We start from the raw sequence: 18,198 nt of genomic DNA on the forward strand, positions 1-18,198 counted from the left end.
ATTCATACTTCCAGAGCACAGATTTTTGTATTTCCAAGTCATATCTGTCATAGGGAAAAACAACATTATCTACATATGAAAAGATATTGATTAAATGTCTATTTTTGATATGAATTTTTTTTTTTAAATACCTAAACTACTTTTTACTAAAACATACTCTACTGTGGGGGAAAAAAAGATGTTTTTTCTTCTGTACCTGTTTAAAGAAATTTGTCACTGTCAGAGTGGCTGGTCGGAAACTTGTCAAGTTGCAAGATTCATCCCCGCTTGTGGTGCGCTCTAAGGACCGCCTTCCGACGATGCTAGAATTCCTTCGTTCAGACCAGGACCCCTTACGTTCTATAGAAAAGTCAGCAGCTATGTCAAGGAAAACTGAGCATTTAAACAGCGTACATTTAAATGATTAGGTGATCACATAAACTGAGTGAGCTACAATAAATAGAAAGCTTCCATCTCAAAACTGCTTTCTTTAACTTGATCAAGCGGATTGGGCCACCAAACAAAAGCGCTACTTGAGTTGCAGACAATTTTTATGAACAGCAAAAAAGCTCCATTATAAAGTATGATTGCAATACCGGACACAATTTCATCATCTTGCAGAACTACAATCTTTGTGATTTGACAACATTCAGCAACGATGTAACCTAAGGCTCATCTTTTAAAATGAGACAATTGGAAACATGAAACTTTATAATGCAAACGAAACAGAGTACAGTAGAAGAATATTGTTAAAATACCAGATATTTGCCCCACATAGATATCAGAGCCTACATAGCACCCTCAAGAAGCAGTGATGTCTAGAAAATAAAACGCAGAAATCCCTCCTTATTCTCATTCATAAACAATGACAAAAAAAACACAACTAAGAAATTCTGAAAATGAAATCCTGATTACTGGGCAGAACTGTTCACCACTAGAGGACAGGATGTCCGATTACAGAAGAACCCTGGTTACATTTAGTTATTGGCTACTAAGATACAGGAGTATTCCTTGTGGTTTTGTGATGCAGACTGAACACGTCATGCACGGTTTAAAAGGACATGAAACGCAATTGTTTTCATTCATGATTCAGATAGAGCATTCTACTTTACTTCTATCATCAAATTTGCTTTGTTCCCATGATATTCTTTGTTGAAGAGATGCCTAGTTAGGTGTCTGAAACACTACATGGCAGGAAACAGTGCTGTCCTCTAGTGCTCTTGCAAATGCATAATATTCTTGCAAACTGTTGCCAAATAGTGCCCCAGACACGTGCACGCTCCTGAGCTTACCTCCCTGATTTTCATCAAAAGATACCAAGAGAATGATGAAAATTTCATAATAGAAGTAAATTGGAAAGTTGTTTAAAATTGCTGCTCTATCCAGATCATGAAAGGAAAAATCTGGGTTTCATGTCCCTTTAATAAATGCAACATTTATTTTAATGCCAATGTGAAGGAACAAATAAACCGAAAACGTTTTGGGCTCACAGACTTTATTCAAATATTGTTTATTATTTCCAAATTATTATTTTATTAAACTAGGTTTGTTTATTTATCTATTCTCAGTTTAATTAATAGACAAATTCGGCATGAAAAGGATTCAGGTTTCATATGCACGTGATATCATTCAGAGTGGTATTAAATTGCACAGGTTACCCCACTGCAAGTGATATCATTCAGAGTGGTATTAAATCGCACACGTTACCCCACTGCAAGTGATATCATTCAGAGTGGTATTAAATCGCACACGTTACCCCACTGCAAGTGATATCATTCAGAGTGGTATTAAATCGCACACGTTACCCCACTGCAAGTGATATCATTCAGAGTGGTATTAAATCGCACACGTTACCCCACTGCAAGTGATATCATTCAGAGTGGTATTAAATCGCACACGTTACCTCATGGTAAGTGATATCATTCAGAGTGGTATTAAACCGCACACGTTACCCCACTGCAAGTGATATCATTCAGAGTGGTATTAAATCGCACACGTTACCCCACTGCAAGTGATATCATTCAGAGTGGTATTAAATCGCACAGGTTACCCCACTGCACGTGATATCATTCAGAGTGGTATTAAATCGCACAGGTTACCCCACTGCACGTGATATCATTCAGAGTGGTATTAAATCGCACAGGTTACCCCACTGCACGTGATATCATTCAGAGTGGTATTAAATCGCACACGTTACCCCACGGTAAGTGATATCATTCAGAGTGGTATTAAATCGCACACGTTACCCCACTGCACGTGATATCATTCAGAGTGGTATTAAATCGCACAGGTTACCCCACTGCACGTGATATCATTCAGAGTGGTATTAAACCGCACACGTTACCCCACTGCAAGTGATATCATTCAGAGTGGTATTAAATCGCACACGTTACCCCACTGTAAGTGATATCAATCAGAGTGGTATTAAATCGCACACGTTACCCCACGGTAAGTGATATCATTCAGAGTGGTATTAAACCGCACACGTTACCCCACTGCAAGTGATATCATTCAGAGTGGTATTAAATCGCACAGGTTACCCCACTGCACGTGATATCATTCAGAGTGGTATTAAATCGCACACGTTACCCCACGGTAAGTGATATCATTCAGAGTGGTATTAAATCGCACAGGTTACCCCACTGCACGTGATATCATTCAGAGTGGTATTAAATCGCACACGTTACCCCACTGCAAGTGATATCATTCAGAGTGGTATTAAATCGCACACGTTACCCCACTGTAAGTGATATCAATCAGAGTGGTATTAAATCGCACACGTTACCCCACTGCAAGTGATATCATTCAGAGTGGTATTAAATCGCACACGTTACCCCACGGTAAGTGATATCATTCAGAGTGGTATTAAATCGCACACGTTACCCCACTGTAAGTGATATCATTCAGAGTGGTATTAAATCGCACACGTTACCCCACTGTAAGTGATATCATTCAGAGTGGTATTGAATCGCACACGTTACCCCACTGCACGTGATATCATTCAGAGTGGTATTAAATCGCACAGGTTATCCCACTGCAAGTGATATAATTCAGAGTGGTATTAAATCGCACACGTTACCCCCACTGTAAGTGATATCATTCAGAGTGGTATTAAATCGCACACGTTACCCCACTGTAAGTGATATCATTCAGAGTGGTATTAAATCGCACACGTTACCCCACTGCAAGTGATATCATTCAGAGTGTTATTAAACCGCACACGTTACCCCACTGCAAGTGATATCATTCAGAGTGGTATTAAATCGCACAGGTTACCCCACTGCACGTGATATCATTCAGAGTGGTATTAAATCGCACACGTTACCCCACGGTAAGTGATATCATTCAGAGTGGTATTAAATCGCACAGGTTACCCCACTGCACGTGATATCATTCAGAGTGGTATTAAATCGCACACGTTACCCCACGGTAAGTGATATCATTCAGAGTGGTATTAAATCGCACACGTTACCCCACGGTAAGTGATATCATTCAGAGTGGTATTAAATCGCACAGGTTACCCCACTGCACGTGATATCATTCAGAGTGGTATTAAACCGCACACGTTACCCCACTGCAAGTGATATCATTCAGAGTGGTATTAAATCGCACACGTTACCCCACTGTAAGTGATATCAATCAGAGTGGTATTAAATCGCACACGTTACCCCACGGTAAGTGATATCATTCAGAGTGGTATTAAACCGCACACGTTACCCCACTGCAAGTGATATCATTCAGAGTGGTATTAAATCGCACAGGTTACCCCACTGCACGTGATATCATTCAGAGTGGTATTAAATCGCACACGTTACCCCACGGTAAGTGATATCATTCAGAGTGGTATTAAATCGCACAGGTTACCCCACTGCACGTGATATCATTCAGAGTGGTATTAAATCGCACACGTTACCCCACTGCAAGTGATATCATTCAGAGTGGTATTAAATCGCACACATTACCCCACTGTAAGTGATATCAATCAGAGTGGTATTAAATCGCACACGTTACCCCACTGCAAGTGATATCATTCAGAGTGGTATTAAATCGCACACGTTACCCCACGGTAAGTGATATCATTCAGAGTGGTATTAAATCGCACACGTTACCCCCACTGTAAGTGATATCATTCAGAGTGGTATTAAATCGCACACGTTACCCCACTGTAAGTGATATCATTCAGAGTGGTATTGAATCGCACACGTTACCCCCACTGCACGTGATATCATTCAGAGTGGTATTAAATCGCACAGGTTATCCCACTGCAAGTGATATAATTCAGAGTGGTATTAAATCGCACACGTTACCCCACTGTAAGTGATATCATTCAGAGTGGTATTAAATCGCACACGTTACCCCACTGTAAGTGATATCATTCAGAGTGGTATTAAATCGCACACGTTACCCCACTGCAAGTGATATCATTCAGAGTGTTATTAAACCGCACACGTTACCCCACTGCAAGTGATATCATTCAGAGTGGTATTAAATCGCACAGGTTACCCCACTGCACGTGATATCATTCAGAGTGGTATTAAATCGCACACGTTACCCCACGGTAAGTGATATCATTCAGAGTGGTATTAAATCGCACAGGTTACCCCACTGCACGTGATATCATTCAGAGTGGTATTAAATCGCACACGTTACCCCACGGTAAGTGATATCATTCAGAGTGGTATTAAATCGCACACGTTACCCCACGGAAAGTGATATCATTCAGAGTGGTATTAAATCGCACACGGTTACCCCACTGCAAGTGATATCATTCAGAGTGGTATTAAACCGCACACGTTACCCCACTGCAAGTGATATCATTCAGAGTGGTATTAAATCGCACACGTTACCCCACTGTAAGTGATATCAATCAGAGTGGTATTAAATCGCACACGTTACCCCACGGTAAGTGATATCATTCAGAGTGGTATTAAACCGCACACGTTACCCCACTGCAAGTGATATCATTCAGAGTGGTATTAAATCGCACAGGTTACCCCACTGCACGTGATATCATTCAGAGTGGTATTAAATCGCACACGTTACCCCCACGGTAAGTGATATCATTCAGAGTGGTATTAAATCGCACAGGTTACCCCACTGCACGTGATATCATTCAGAGTGGTATTAAATCGCACACGTTACCCCACTGCAAGTGATATCATTCAGAGTGGTATTAAATCGCACACGTTACCCCACTGTAAGTGATATCAATCAGAGTGGTATTAAATCGCACACGTTACCCCACTGCAAGTGATATCATTCAGAGTGGTATTAAATCGCACACGTTACCCCACGGTAAGTGATATCATTCAGAGTGGTATTAAATCGCACACGTTACCCCACTGTAAGTGATATCATTCAGAGTGGTATTAAATCGCACACGTTACCCCCACTGTAAGTGATATCATTCAGAGTGGTATTGAATCGCACACGTTACCCCACTGCACGTGATATCATTCAGAGTGGTATTAAATCGCACAGGTTATCCCACTGCAAGTGATATAATTCAGAGTGGTATTAAATCGCACACGTTACCCCACTGTAAGTGATATCATTCAGAGTGGTATTAAATCGCACACGTTACCCCACTGTAAGTGATATCATTCAGAGTGGTATTAAATCGCACACGTTACCCCACTGCAAGTGATATCATTCAGAGTGTTATTAAACCGCACACGTTACCCCACTGCAAGTGATATCATTCAGAGTGGTATTAAATCGCACAGGTTACCCCACTGCAAGTGATATCATTCAGAGTGGTATTAAATCGCACACGTTACCCCACGGTAAGTGATATCATTCAGAGTGGTATTAAATCGCACAGGTTACCCCACTGCACGTGATATCATTCAGAGTGGTATTAAATCGCACACGTTACCCCACTGCAAGTGATATCATTCAGAGTGGTATTAAATCGCACACGTTACCCCACTGTAAGTGATATCAATCAGAGTGGTATTAAATCGCACACGTTACCCCACTGCAAGTGATATCATTCAGAGTGGTATTAAATCGCACACGTTACCCCACGGTAAGTGATATCATTCAGAGTGGTATTAAATCGCACACGTTACCCCACTGTAAGTGATATCATTCAGAGTGGTATTAAATCGCACACGTTACCCCACTGTAAGTGATATCATTCAGAGTGGTATTGAATCGCACACGTTACCCCACTGCACGTGATATCATTCAGAGTGGTATTAAATCGCACAGGTTATCCCACTGCAAGTGATATCATTCAGAGTGGTATTAAATCGCACACGTTACCCCACTGTAAGTGATATCATTCAGAGTGGTATTAAATCGCACACGTTACCCCACTGTAAGTGATATCATTCAGAGTGGTATTAAATCGCACACGTTACCCCACTGCAAGTGATATCATTCAGAGTGGTATTAAATCGCACACGTTACCCCACTGTAAGTGATATCATTCAGAGTGGTATTAAATCGCACACGTTACCCCCACGGTAAGTGATATCATTCAGAGTGGTATTAAATCGCACACGTTACCCCACTGCAAGTGATATCATTCAGAGTGGTATTAAATTGCACACGTTACCCCACTGCACGTGATATCATTTAGAGTGGTATTAAATCGCACACGTTACCCCACGGTAAGTGATATCATTCAGAGTGGTATTAAATCGCACACGTTACCCCACGGTAAGTGATATCATTCAGAGTGGTATTAAATCGCACAGGTTACCCCATGGTAAGTGATATCATTCAGAGTGGTATTAAAACGCACACGTTACCCCACTGTAAGGGATATCATTCAGAGTGGTATTAAATCGCACACGTTACCCCACTGCAAGTGATATAATTCAGAGTGGTATTAAATCGCACACGTTACCCCACTGCACGTGATATCATTCAGAGTGGTATTAAATCGCACACGTTACCCCACTGCAAGTGATATCATTCAGAGTGTTATTAAATCGCACACGTTACCCCACTGCAAGTGATATCATTCAGAGTGGTATTAAATCGCACAGGTTACCTCACTGTAAGTGATATCATTCAGAGTGGTATTAAATCGCACACGTTACCCCACTGCAAGTGATATCATTCAGAGTGTTATTAAACCGCACACGTTACCCCACTGCAAGTGATATAATTCAGAGTGGTATTAAATCGCACACGTTACCCCACGGTAAGTGATATCATTCAGAGTGGTATTAAATCGCACACGTTACCCCACTGCACGTGATATCATTCAGAGTGGTATTAAATCGCACACGTTACCCCACTGCAAGTGATATCATTCAGAGTGGTATTAAATCACACACGTTACCCAACTGCAAGTGATATCATTCAGAGTGGTATTAAATCGCACACGTTAACTCATGGTAAGTGATATCATTCAGAGTGGTATTAAATCGCACACGTTACCCCACTGCAAGTGATATCATTCAGAGTGGTATTAAATCGCACAGGTTACCCCACTGCAAGTGATATCATTCAGAGTGGTATTAAATCGCACACGTTACCCCACTGTAAGTGATATCATTCAGAGTGGTATTAAATCGCACACGTTACCCCACTGCAAGTGATATCATTCAGAGTGGTATTAAATCGCACAGGTTACCTCACTGTAAGTGATATCATTCAGAGTGGTATTAAATCGCACACGTTACCCCACTGCAAGTGATATCATTCAGAGTGTTATTAAACCGCACACGTTACCCCACTGCAAGTGATATCATTCAGAGTGGTATTAAATCGCACACGTTACCCCACGGTAAGTGATATCATTCAGAGTGGTATTAAATCGCACACGTTACCCCACTGCACGTGATATCATTCAGAGTGGTATTAAATCGCACACGTTACCCCACTGCAAGTGATATCATTCAGAGTGGTATTAAATCACACACGTTACCCCACTGCAAGTGATATCATTCAGAGTGGTATTAAATCGCACACGTTAACTCATGGTAAGTGATATCATTCAGAGTGGTATTAAATAGCACACGTTACCCCACTGCAAGTGATATCATTCAGAGTGGTATTAAACCGCACACGTTACCCCACTGCACGTGATATCATTCAGAGTGGTATTAAATCGCACACATTACCCCACTGCACGTGATATCATTCAGAGTGGTATTAAATCGCACAGATTACCCCACTGCACGTGATATCATTCAGAGTGGTATTAAATCGCACAGGTTACCCCACTGCAAGTGATATCATTCAGAGTGGTATTAAATCGCACACGTTACCTCATGGTAAGTGATATCATTCAGAGTGGTATTAAACCGCACACGTTACCCCACTACACGTGATATCATTCAGAGTGGTATTAAATCGCACACGTTACCCCACTGCAAGTGATATCATTCAGAGTGGTATTAAACCGCACACGTTACCCCACTGCACGTGATATCATTCAGAGTGGTATTAAATCGCACACATTACCCCACTGCACGTGATATCATTCAGAGTGGTATTAAATCGCACAGGTTACCCCACTGCACGTGATATCATTCAGAGTGGTATTAAATCGCACAGGTTACCCCACTGCACGTGATATCATTCAGAGTGGTATTAAATCGCACAGGTTACCCCACTGCAAGTGATATCATTCAGAGTGGTATTAAATCGCACACGTTACCTCATGGTAAGTGATATCATTCAGAGTGGTATTAAACCGCACACGTTACCCCACTACACGTGATATCATTCAGAGTGGTATTAAATCGCACACGTTACCCCACTGCAAGTGATATCATTCAGAGTGGTATTAAACCGCACACGTTACCCCACTGCACGTGATATCATTCAGAGTGGTATTAAATCGCACACGTTACCCCACTGCAAGTGATATCATTCAGAGTGGTATTAAATCGCACAGGTTACCCCACGGTAAGTGATATCATTCAGAGTGGTATTAAACCGCACACGTTACCCCACTGCAAGTAATATCATTCAGAGTGGTATTAAACCGCACACGTTACCCCACTGCAAGTGATATCATTCAGAGTGGTATTAAATCGCACACGTTACCCCACTGCAAGTGATATCATTCAGAGTGGTATTAAATGGCACACGTTACCCCACTGCAAGTGATATCATTCAGAGTGGTATTAAATCGCACAGGTTACCCCACTGCAAGTGATATCATTCAGAGTGGTATTAAATCGCACACGTTACCCCACTGCAAGTGATATCATTCAGAGTGGTATTAAACCGCACACGTTACCCCACTGCAAGTGATATCATTCAGAGTGGTATTAAACCGCACACGTTACCCCACTGCAAGTGATATCATTCAGAGTGGTATTAAATCGCACAGGTTACCCCACTGCAAGTGATATCATTCAGAGTGGTATTAAATCGCACACGTTACCCCACTGCAAGTGATATCATTCAGAGTGGTATTAAACCGCACACGTTACCCCACTGCAAGTGATATCATTCAGAGTGGTATTAAATCGCACACGTTACCCCACGGTAAGTGATATCATTCAGAGTGGTATTAAATCGCACACGTTACCCCACTGCAAGTGATATCATTCAGAGTGGTATTAAATCGCACACGTTACCCCACTGTAAGTGATATCATTCAGAGTGGTATTAAATCGCATACGTTACCCCACGGTAAGTGATATCATTCAGAGTGGTATTAAATCGCACACGTTACCCCACTGCAAGTGATATCATTCAGAGTGGTATTAAATTGCACACGTTACCCCACTGCACGTGATATCATTTAGAGTGGTATTAAATCGCACACGTTACCCCACGGTAAGTGATATCATTCAGAGTGGTATTAAATCGCACACGTTACCCCACAGTAAGTGATATCATTCAGAGTGGTATTAAATCGCACAGGTTACCCCATGGTAAGTGATATCATTCAGAGTGGTATTAAAACGCACACGTTACCCCACTGTAAGGGATATCATTCAGAGTGGTATTAAATCGCACACGTTACCCCACTGCAAGTGATATAATTCAGAGTGGTATTAAATCGCACACGTTACCCCACTGCACGTGATATCATTCAGAGTGGTATTAAATCGCACACGTTACCCCACTGCAAGTGATATCATTCAGAGTGTTATTAAATCGCACACGTTACCCCACTGCAAGTGATATCATTCAGAGTGGTATTAAATCGCACACGTTACCCCACTGCAAGTGATATCATTCAGAGTGGTATTAAATCGCACACGTTACCCCACGGTAAGTGATATCATTCAGAGTGGTATTAAATCGCACACGTTACCCCACTGCAAGTGATATCATTCAGAGTGGTATTAAACCGCACACGTTACCCCACTGCAAGGTTTTGCCACCACTGTTTTCATTAACAGAATTATACAAGGGTTCTATAATATTTATTGTGTCCTAACACTAATTACACAAGTGAAAAAACAGAATTTATGCTTACCTGATAAATTTCTCTCTCTTGTGATGTATCGAGTCCACGGATTCATCAATACTTGTGGGATATTCTCCTTCCTAACAGGAAGTGGCAAAGAGAGCACCCACAGCAGAGCTGTCTATATAGCTCCTCCTTTAGCTCCGCCCCACCAGTCATTCGACCGAAGGCTAGGAAGAAAAATGAGAAACTATAGGGTGCAGAGGTGACTGAAGTTTTTTAAATAAAAATACACTACCTGTCTTAAACAGACAGGGCGGGCCGTGAACTCGATACATCACAAGAGAAAGAAATTTATCAGGTAAGCATAAATTCTGTTTTCTCTTGTAAGATGTATCGAGTTTACGGATTCATCCATACTTGTGAGATACCAATACCAAAGCTTTAGGACACGGATGAAGGGAGGAACAAGACAGGTACCTTAAACGGAAGGCACCACTGCTTGTAGAACCTTTCTCCTAAAAATAGCCTCAGAAGAAGCAAAAGTATTGAATTTGTAAAATTTGGAAAAAGTATGAAGCGAAGACCAAGTCGCCGTCTTACAAATCTGTTCAAAGGAAGCCTCATTTTTAAAAGACCATGTGGAAGCCACTGCTCTAGTAGAATGAGCAGTAATTCTTTCAGGAGGCTGCTGGCCAGCAGTCTCATAAGCCAAACGGATGATGCTTTTCAGCCAAAAGGAAAGAGAGGTAGCCGTAGCCTTTTGACCTCTCCGCTTACCAGAGTAAATAACAAGCAATGAAGATGTTTGACGGAAATCTTTAGTTGCTTGTAAGTAACTACAAGTAAGTTGCTTCTTTGATGAAGGATTAGGACACAGTGAAGGAACAACAATTTCCTGATTGATATTCCTATTAGAAACAACCTTAGGAAGGAATCCAGGTTTGGTACGCAAAACCAGCTTATCTGCATGGAAAACCAGGTAAGGTGAGTCACACTGTAAAGCAGATAACTCAGAAACTCTTCGAGCCGAAGAGATAGCTACTAAAAACAAAACTTTCCAAGATAGAAGCTTAATATCTATGGAATGCATAGGTTCAAACGGAACACCTTGAAGAACTTTAAGAACCAAGTTTAGGCTCCATGGCGGAGCAACAGGTTTAAATACAGGCTTGATCCTGACTAAGGCCTGACTAAATGCTTGAACGTCTGGGACATCTGCCAGACGTTTGTGTAAAAGAATAGACAAAGCAGATATCTGTCCTTTTAAGGAACTAGCTGATAATCCCTTCTCCAATCCTTCTTGGAGAAAAGAAAATATTCTAGGAATCCTAATCTTACTCCATGAGTAACCCTTGGATTCACACCAACAAAGATATTTGCGCCAAATCTTATGATAGATTTTCCTGGTGACAGGCTTTCTAGCTTGAATCAGGGTATCAATGACCGACTCAGAGAAACCACGCTTTGATAGAATCAGGTGTTCAATCTCCAAGCAGTCAGACGCAGAGAAATTAGATTTGGATGCTTGAATGGATCTTGGATTAGAAGGTCCTGCCTCATTGGCAGAGTCCACGGTGGAACAGATGACATGTCCACTAGGTCTGCATACCAAGTCCTGCGTGGCCACGCTGGTGCTATCAGAATCACCAAAGCTCTCTCCTGCTTGATTCTGGCAACCAGACGTGGGAGGAGAAGAAACGGTGGAAATACATAGGCTAGATTGAAGGACCAGGGCACTGCTAGAGCATCTATCCGTACCGCCTGGGGATCCCGGGACCTGGACCCGTAACGAGGAAGTTTGGCGTTCTGTCGGGATGCCATCAGATCCAATTCTGGTGTGCCCCCATAGCTGAGTCAGCTGGGCAAATACCTCCGGATGGAGCTCCCACTCCCCCGGATGAAAAGTCTGACGACTTAGGAAATCCGCCTACCAGTTCTCTACCCCTGGGATATGGATTGCCGAGAGATGGCAAGAGTGATCCTCCGCCCATCGGATTATTTTGGCTACCTCCATCATCGCTAGAGAACTCCGTGTTCCTCCTTGATGATTGATATAAGCTACAGTCGTGATGTCCTACTGAAATCTGATGAATTTGGCCGCAGCTAGCTGAGGCTACGCCTGAAGTGCATTGAATATCACTCTCAGTTCTAGTATGTTTATCGGGAGGAGAGTTTCCTCCCGAGACCATAAGCCCTGTGCTTTCAGGGAGTTCCAAACTGCACCCCAGCCTAGCATGCTGGCATCTGTCGTTACTATGAGCCACTCTGGCCTGCGGAAACACATTCCCTGAGACAGGTCGTCCTGAGACAACCACCAGAGAAGAGAATCTCTGGTCTCCTGGTCCAGATGCAGTTGAGGAGATAAATCTACATAATCCCCATTCCACTGTTTGAGCATACATAGTTGCAGTGGTCTGAGGTGTAGGCGGGCAAAAGGAACTATGTCCATTGCCGCTACCATGAGTCCGATTACCTCCATACACTGAGCCACTGATGGCCGAGGAATGGAATGAAGAGCTCGGCAAGTGATTAAAAGTTTTGATTTTCTGACCTCCGTCAGAAATATTTTCATTTCTACCGAGTCTATCAGAGTCCCTAGGAAGGAAACTCTTGTTAGAGGGACGAGAGAACTCTTTTTTATGTTCACCTTCCACCCGTGAGATCTCAGAAAAGCCAACACGATGTCCGTGTGAGACTTGGCTAGCTGGAAAGTCGACGCCTGAATTAAGATGTCGTCTAGATAAGGCGCCACTGCTATGCCCCGCGGTCTTAGAACCGCCAAAAGGGACCCTAGCACCTTTGTGAAAATTCTGGGAGCCGTGGCCAACCTGAAGGGAAGGGCCACAAACTGGTAATGCCTGTCCAGAAAGGCGAATCTGAGGAATTGATGATGATCTCTGTGAATAGGGATGTGTAGATACGCATCCTTTAAGTCCACGGTAGTCATATATTGAACCTCATGGATCAGAGGAAGAATAGTCCGAATAGTCTCCATCTTGAAAGATGGTACTCTGAGGAATTTGTTTAGAATTTTGAAATCCAAGATTGCTCTGAAAGTTCCCTCTTTTTTGGGAACCACAAACAGGTTTGAGTAAAAACCTAGCCCTTGTTCCGCTTTTGGAACTGGGCGGATCCCTCCCATGGTATGTAGGTCTTCTATACAGCGTAAGAACGCCTCTCTCTTTGTCTGGTTTGCAGACAATTGAGAAATGTGAAATCTCCCCCTTGGGGGGGGGGAGTCTTTGAAGTCCAAAAGATATCCCTGGGACACAATTTCTAAAGCCCAGGAATCGTGAACATCTCTTGCCCAAGCCTGGGCGAAGAGAGAAAGTCTGACCCCACTAGATCCGGTCCAGGATCAGGGGCTACTCCTTCATGCTGTCTTAGAGGCAGCAGCAGTTTTTTTGGCCTGCTTCCCCTTGTTCCAAGCCTGGTTAGGTCTCCAGACTGGCTTGGACTGGGCAAAATTTCCCTCTTGTTTTGCAGTAGAGGAAGTTGAAGCTGCGCCACTCTTGAAGTTTTGAAAGGAACAAAAATTAGTCTGTTTGGTCCTTAATTTGTTGGACCTATCCTGGGGAAGGGCGTGGCCTTTTCCTCCAGTAATATCAGAAATGATCTCCTTCAGTCGAGGCCCGAATAGGGTCTGCCCTTTGAAGGGGAGTTGAGAAGTTTAGACTTTGAAGTAACGTCAGCGGACCAGGATTTAAGCCATAGCGCCCTACACGCCTGAATGGCAAAACCTGAATTCTTAGCCGTTAGCTTGGTTAAATGAAAAAACGGCGTCAGATTAAATGAATTGGCTAATTTAACAGCTTTAAGCCTGTCTAGGATATCATCCAACGGGGTCTCCACCTGTAGAGCCTCCTCAAGAGACTCGAACCAGAAAGCCGCTGCAGCAGTGACTGGGGCAATGCATACAAGAGGCTGGAGAATAAAACCTTGTTGTATAAAGATTTTCTTAAGGAAACCCTCTAATTTTTTATCCATTGGATCTAGGAAAGCACAACTGTCCTCGACAGGGATAGTTGTACGCTTGGCTAGAGTAGAGACTGCTCCCTCCACCTTAGGAACCGTCTGCCACGAGTCCCGTGTTGCGGCATCTATAGGAAACATCTTTTTTAAAAGCAGGAGGGGGAGAGAACGGTACACCTGGTCTATCCCATTCCTTAGTAATAATTTCTGAAAACCTCTTAGGGATTGGAAAAACGTCAGTGTAAACAGGCACTGCAAAGTATTTGTCCATTTTACACAATTTCTCTGAGCAACAAGCGGAGGTGTTCAAGCTTAAATTTAAACGCTGTCATTTCAGAGTCAGACTGAAGTAACGCCTTCCCTGAATCAGAAAGGTCACCCACAGATAGAAGCTCTCCTGCTTCGGCTTCTGCACATTGTGAGGGTATATCAGACATAGCTACTAAAGCGTCAGAAAGCTCTGTATTTGTTCTAGCCCCAGAGCTGTCTCGCTTTTCTTGTAACCCTGGCAGTTTGGACAATACCTCTGTGAGGGTATGATTCATAACTCCCGCCATGTCTTGTAAGGTAAACGCATTGGACGCGCTTGGCGTCACTTGAGCGGGAGTTATAGGTTCTGACACGTGGGGAGAGCTAGATGGCATAACCTCCCTTTTGTCATTCTGAGAAACCTCTGGTGATAAATCTTTAAAAGCCATAATATGGTCTTTAGAACTTATAGAAAGAGAAACCTCTGGTGATAAATCTTTAAAAGCCATAATATGGTCTTTATAACTTATAGAAAGGTCAGTGCATTTGGTACACATTCTAAGAGGGGGTTCCACAATGGCTTCTAAACATAATGAACAAGGAGTTTCCTCTATGTCAGACATGTTTAACAGACTAGTAATGAGACCAGCAAGCTTGGAAAACACTTTAATAAATGTGAAAAAGCAATTATATAAAAACGGTACTGTGCCTTTAAGAGAAAAAAACTACCACATAAACTGCAAAACAGTGATAAAAAGTGGATGATTAACTGCTTAGGCCCAAAAACGGATTAGAAAAACGTTTAAACCGTTAAACAGTCAAACACACTGCCACAGCTCTGCTGTGGCTCCTACCTGCCCTTAAACACGATTTTTGCAGGAACAAAACCCTATAGTGGTCCTAGATGCTTGAGGACTCCTTTAGGGAAGCTGGATGTCTCAGTCTGAAAATCAACTGCGCATTTAGAGCGCAAAAATAGGCCCCTCGCACCATGCACTCAATGTCAGAGGGCCTTAAAAAAGTACTCCTAGAAGTAATCTAACTAGCCATGTGGAAAACTAGGCCCCAAATAAAGATTTATCACCCTCAGAGAAAAAACGTTTTTTCTATAAACCATGCAAACGTTTTTACACTAAGTAATATGAGTATTAACATGAATATTACCCTTTTTTGCAAGCATGATCCCAGTCGTTGTTAAATCACTGTATCAGGCTTACCTCAAATATACCAGGCACTGTCAGCATTTTCTAGACCTTATCGTCTCTCTAGAAAAAAAAATATACTGAACATACCTCAAAGCAGGTAATCTGCAGGCCGTCCCCCCAACTGAAGTTTTCTTTCCATACTCTTCAGTTATGTGTGAGAACAGCAATGGACCTTAGTTACAAACCGCTAAGATCATCAAACCTCCAGGCAGAATTCTTCTTCCAATTTCTGCCTGAGAGTAAAACAGTACAACGCCGGTACCGTTTAAAAATAACAAACTCTTGATTGAAGGTAAAAACTACACTAAGTCACCACATATCTCTTGATACTTCCTTTCTTGTCGAGAGCTGCAAGAGAATGACTGGGGGTGGCAGTTAAGGGAGGAGCTATATAGACAGCTCTGCTGTGGGTGTCCTCTTGCAGCTTCCTGTTGGGAAGGAGAATATCCCACAAGTAATGGATGAACCCGTGGACTGGATACACCTTTACAAGAGAAATGTATACTGATCCCACTGAGATTTTTAAAAGGAAGTTATGAAATCTGTTGGACGATGGGCTGGAGGAAGTTATTCTGGACAATGATACAGTTGATTATCTTTATGTCTCAAGACCAGTGGTGCCCATATTTCACCACCTTCCAAAGGTACACAAGTGTCAGGGTTTTTCCCCTGCCTTGTTTGCTATGTGCTGCTGGCAGCCATTTGACTCACCTCTCTTGCTGAATCTGGTGCATACTGTGTGATGCTGCTCATTTGCTGCACTTCCTTTAATGATCAGACTGGTGTACATAATCTGTGTGAGACAGGATGCAGTCTCAGAATTGTGATGACATCACTTATTATTTAAAGGGCCTCTGTTCAGTATGCTTTGCTCTTGCGTTGTCTCAGACCTGTTTGTGACAGCTCCTGTGTATTACCTGGCTGTCTGACGTCCCTCCTGGTTCCTGATCCCTGGCTTGTTCCTGACTCTGCTGTTCTCCTTGTTCCTGATTAAGGCTCGTCTGACTACTCGCTTTGGCTCCTGACTCAGCTCGTCTGACTACCAGCTCTCGTTTTGATTCCTGGCTTGTTATTTGACTTGTGGACTTTTTATTATTTTTTGCTATTAATAAAGGTGTGATTATTTTTGCACTTCTCGTCTCAGACTGATTCCTGGCACCCTGACAACAAGTCCTTGGAGGTGGTGAAGGGTAGACCCATTGTCCTCAGGGATTGGCTCTCTCTTTGAGCATCTTTCAAGCTGGGTTGAGTCACTCCTCCAGCCACTTGTCCTCCAGATCCCATCATATCTAAGAGATACCAAGCATCTCCTTAATTGTCTCACTCAGGTTGAATGGAGTAGTGATTGCTCATGGTTAACTATTGATGTGGTAGGACTTTATTCTGTCATACCACACAATTTAGGGCTTGAGGATGTTAAATGCTTTTTGGACCAAGTGCTTATGATGAACCACTAAAAGAGTTTATAGTTAGGGTGCTAGATTTTCTATTGAACCATAACTACTTTAGGTTTGAGGGGGAATACTTTCTCCAGAAGCATGGGACCGCAATGGGGGCAAAATTTGCCTCCTCATATGCGAACATCTTTATTGTCTGGTGGGAGCGGTCCCACGTTTATGGAGAGGGTAACCCCTATAGACATTGCATCAAAGCCTATAAAAGGTATATTGATGATCTTTTGATCGTCGGGTCAGGCACTGACAAGCAGAAACAGGATTTTGTCTCATTTATAAACCAGAATGATGTGAATTTACAATTTACTTTCCAATCTGAGAACCTACAGGTTCCATATTTGGATTTAATTCTAATAGGTGATGCTGAAACAGGTCAGGTCATCACTAGTTTATATCGAAAACCAATTACATCTAATGCAATATTACATGCACGTAGCAATCACCCCAAGCATACAGGCTTTGGGGTTGCAAAGGGGCAGTTCATACGTGTAAAGCGCAATTGCTCCAATGAGACTGATTTTGAGAGGGAGACTGACTCTCTCAGGGTACAATTACTTGAAAGAGGGTATTCTAAAAAAGTCATAAACAGGGCATTACTGGAGGTGAAACGTATGGATAGAACACAAATGCAATCAAATAGCACATAATCGCAGAGACTTAACTCTTTTGAGAACACTAAACCTATTTTTATAACATACAGTTCCCAGTTTAGGGAAATTTGTGGTATTGTAGACAAGCATCTTCCAATTCTGACTGCCGAGGATAGTCTCAAAGAGTTTGTCCAATCATGTAGCAAAGAGAGGTTGCACATTAGGTAACATGCTGTCACCGAGTATGCTCAAGAAACAACCCAGTGTTAGCAGCTGGCTAAGTGCAAAAGGACATTATAAGTGTCACTATAACAAGTGTATAGCTTGTGGGTGCACTAAGGTTAACAAAAGTTTTCAATCAAAGATCACTCAGAAAGTATATGCCTTAAAAAGTTGTACTAATTGTCGCA

General features: G+C 42.4%; 1 protein-coding gene across 14 annotated transcripts in view; it reads right to left on the reverse strand.

The window, feature by feature from the left end:
• DOCK7 (dedicator of cytokinesis 7) overlaps nt 1-18,198 on the reverse strand; it is a 695,569-nt gene that overhangs the window by 542,455 nt on the left and 134,916 nt on the right. For all 14 annotated transcript variants that reach the window (XM_053693655.1, XM_053693653.1, XM_053693652.1 and 11 more), the window contains exon 12: nt 197-339. In XM_053693655.1, coding sequence (XP_053549630.1) covers nt 197-339 — 143 coding nt within the window. The remainder of the gene's footprint in view (nt 1-196; nt 340-18,198) is intronic.

This window comes from Bombina bombina, chromosome 10 (genome assembly GCF_027579735.1).
Source record: "Bombina bombina isolate aBomBom1 chromosome 10, aBomBom1.pri, whole genome shotgun sequence".
NCBI lineage: Eukaryota > Metazoa > Chordata > Amphibia > Anura > Bombinatoridae > Bombina > Bombina bombina.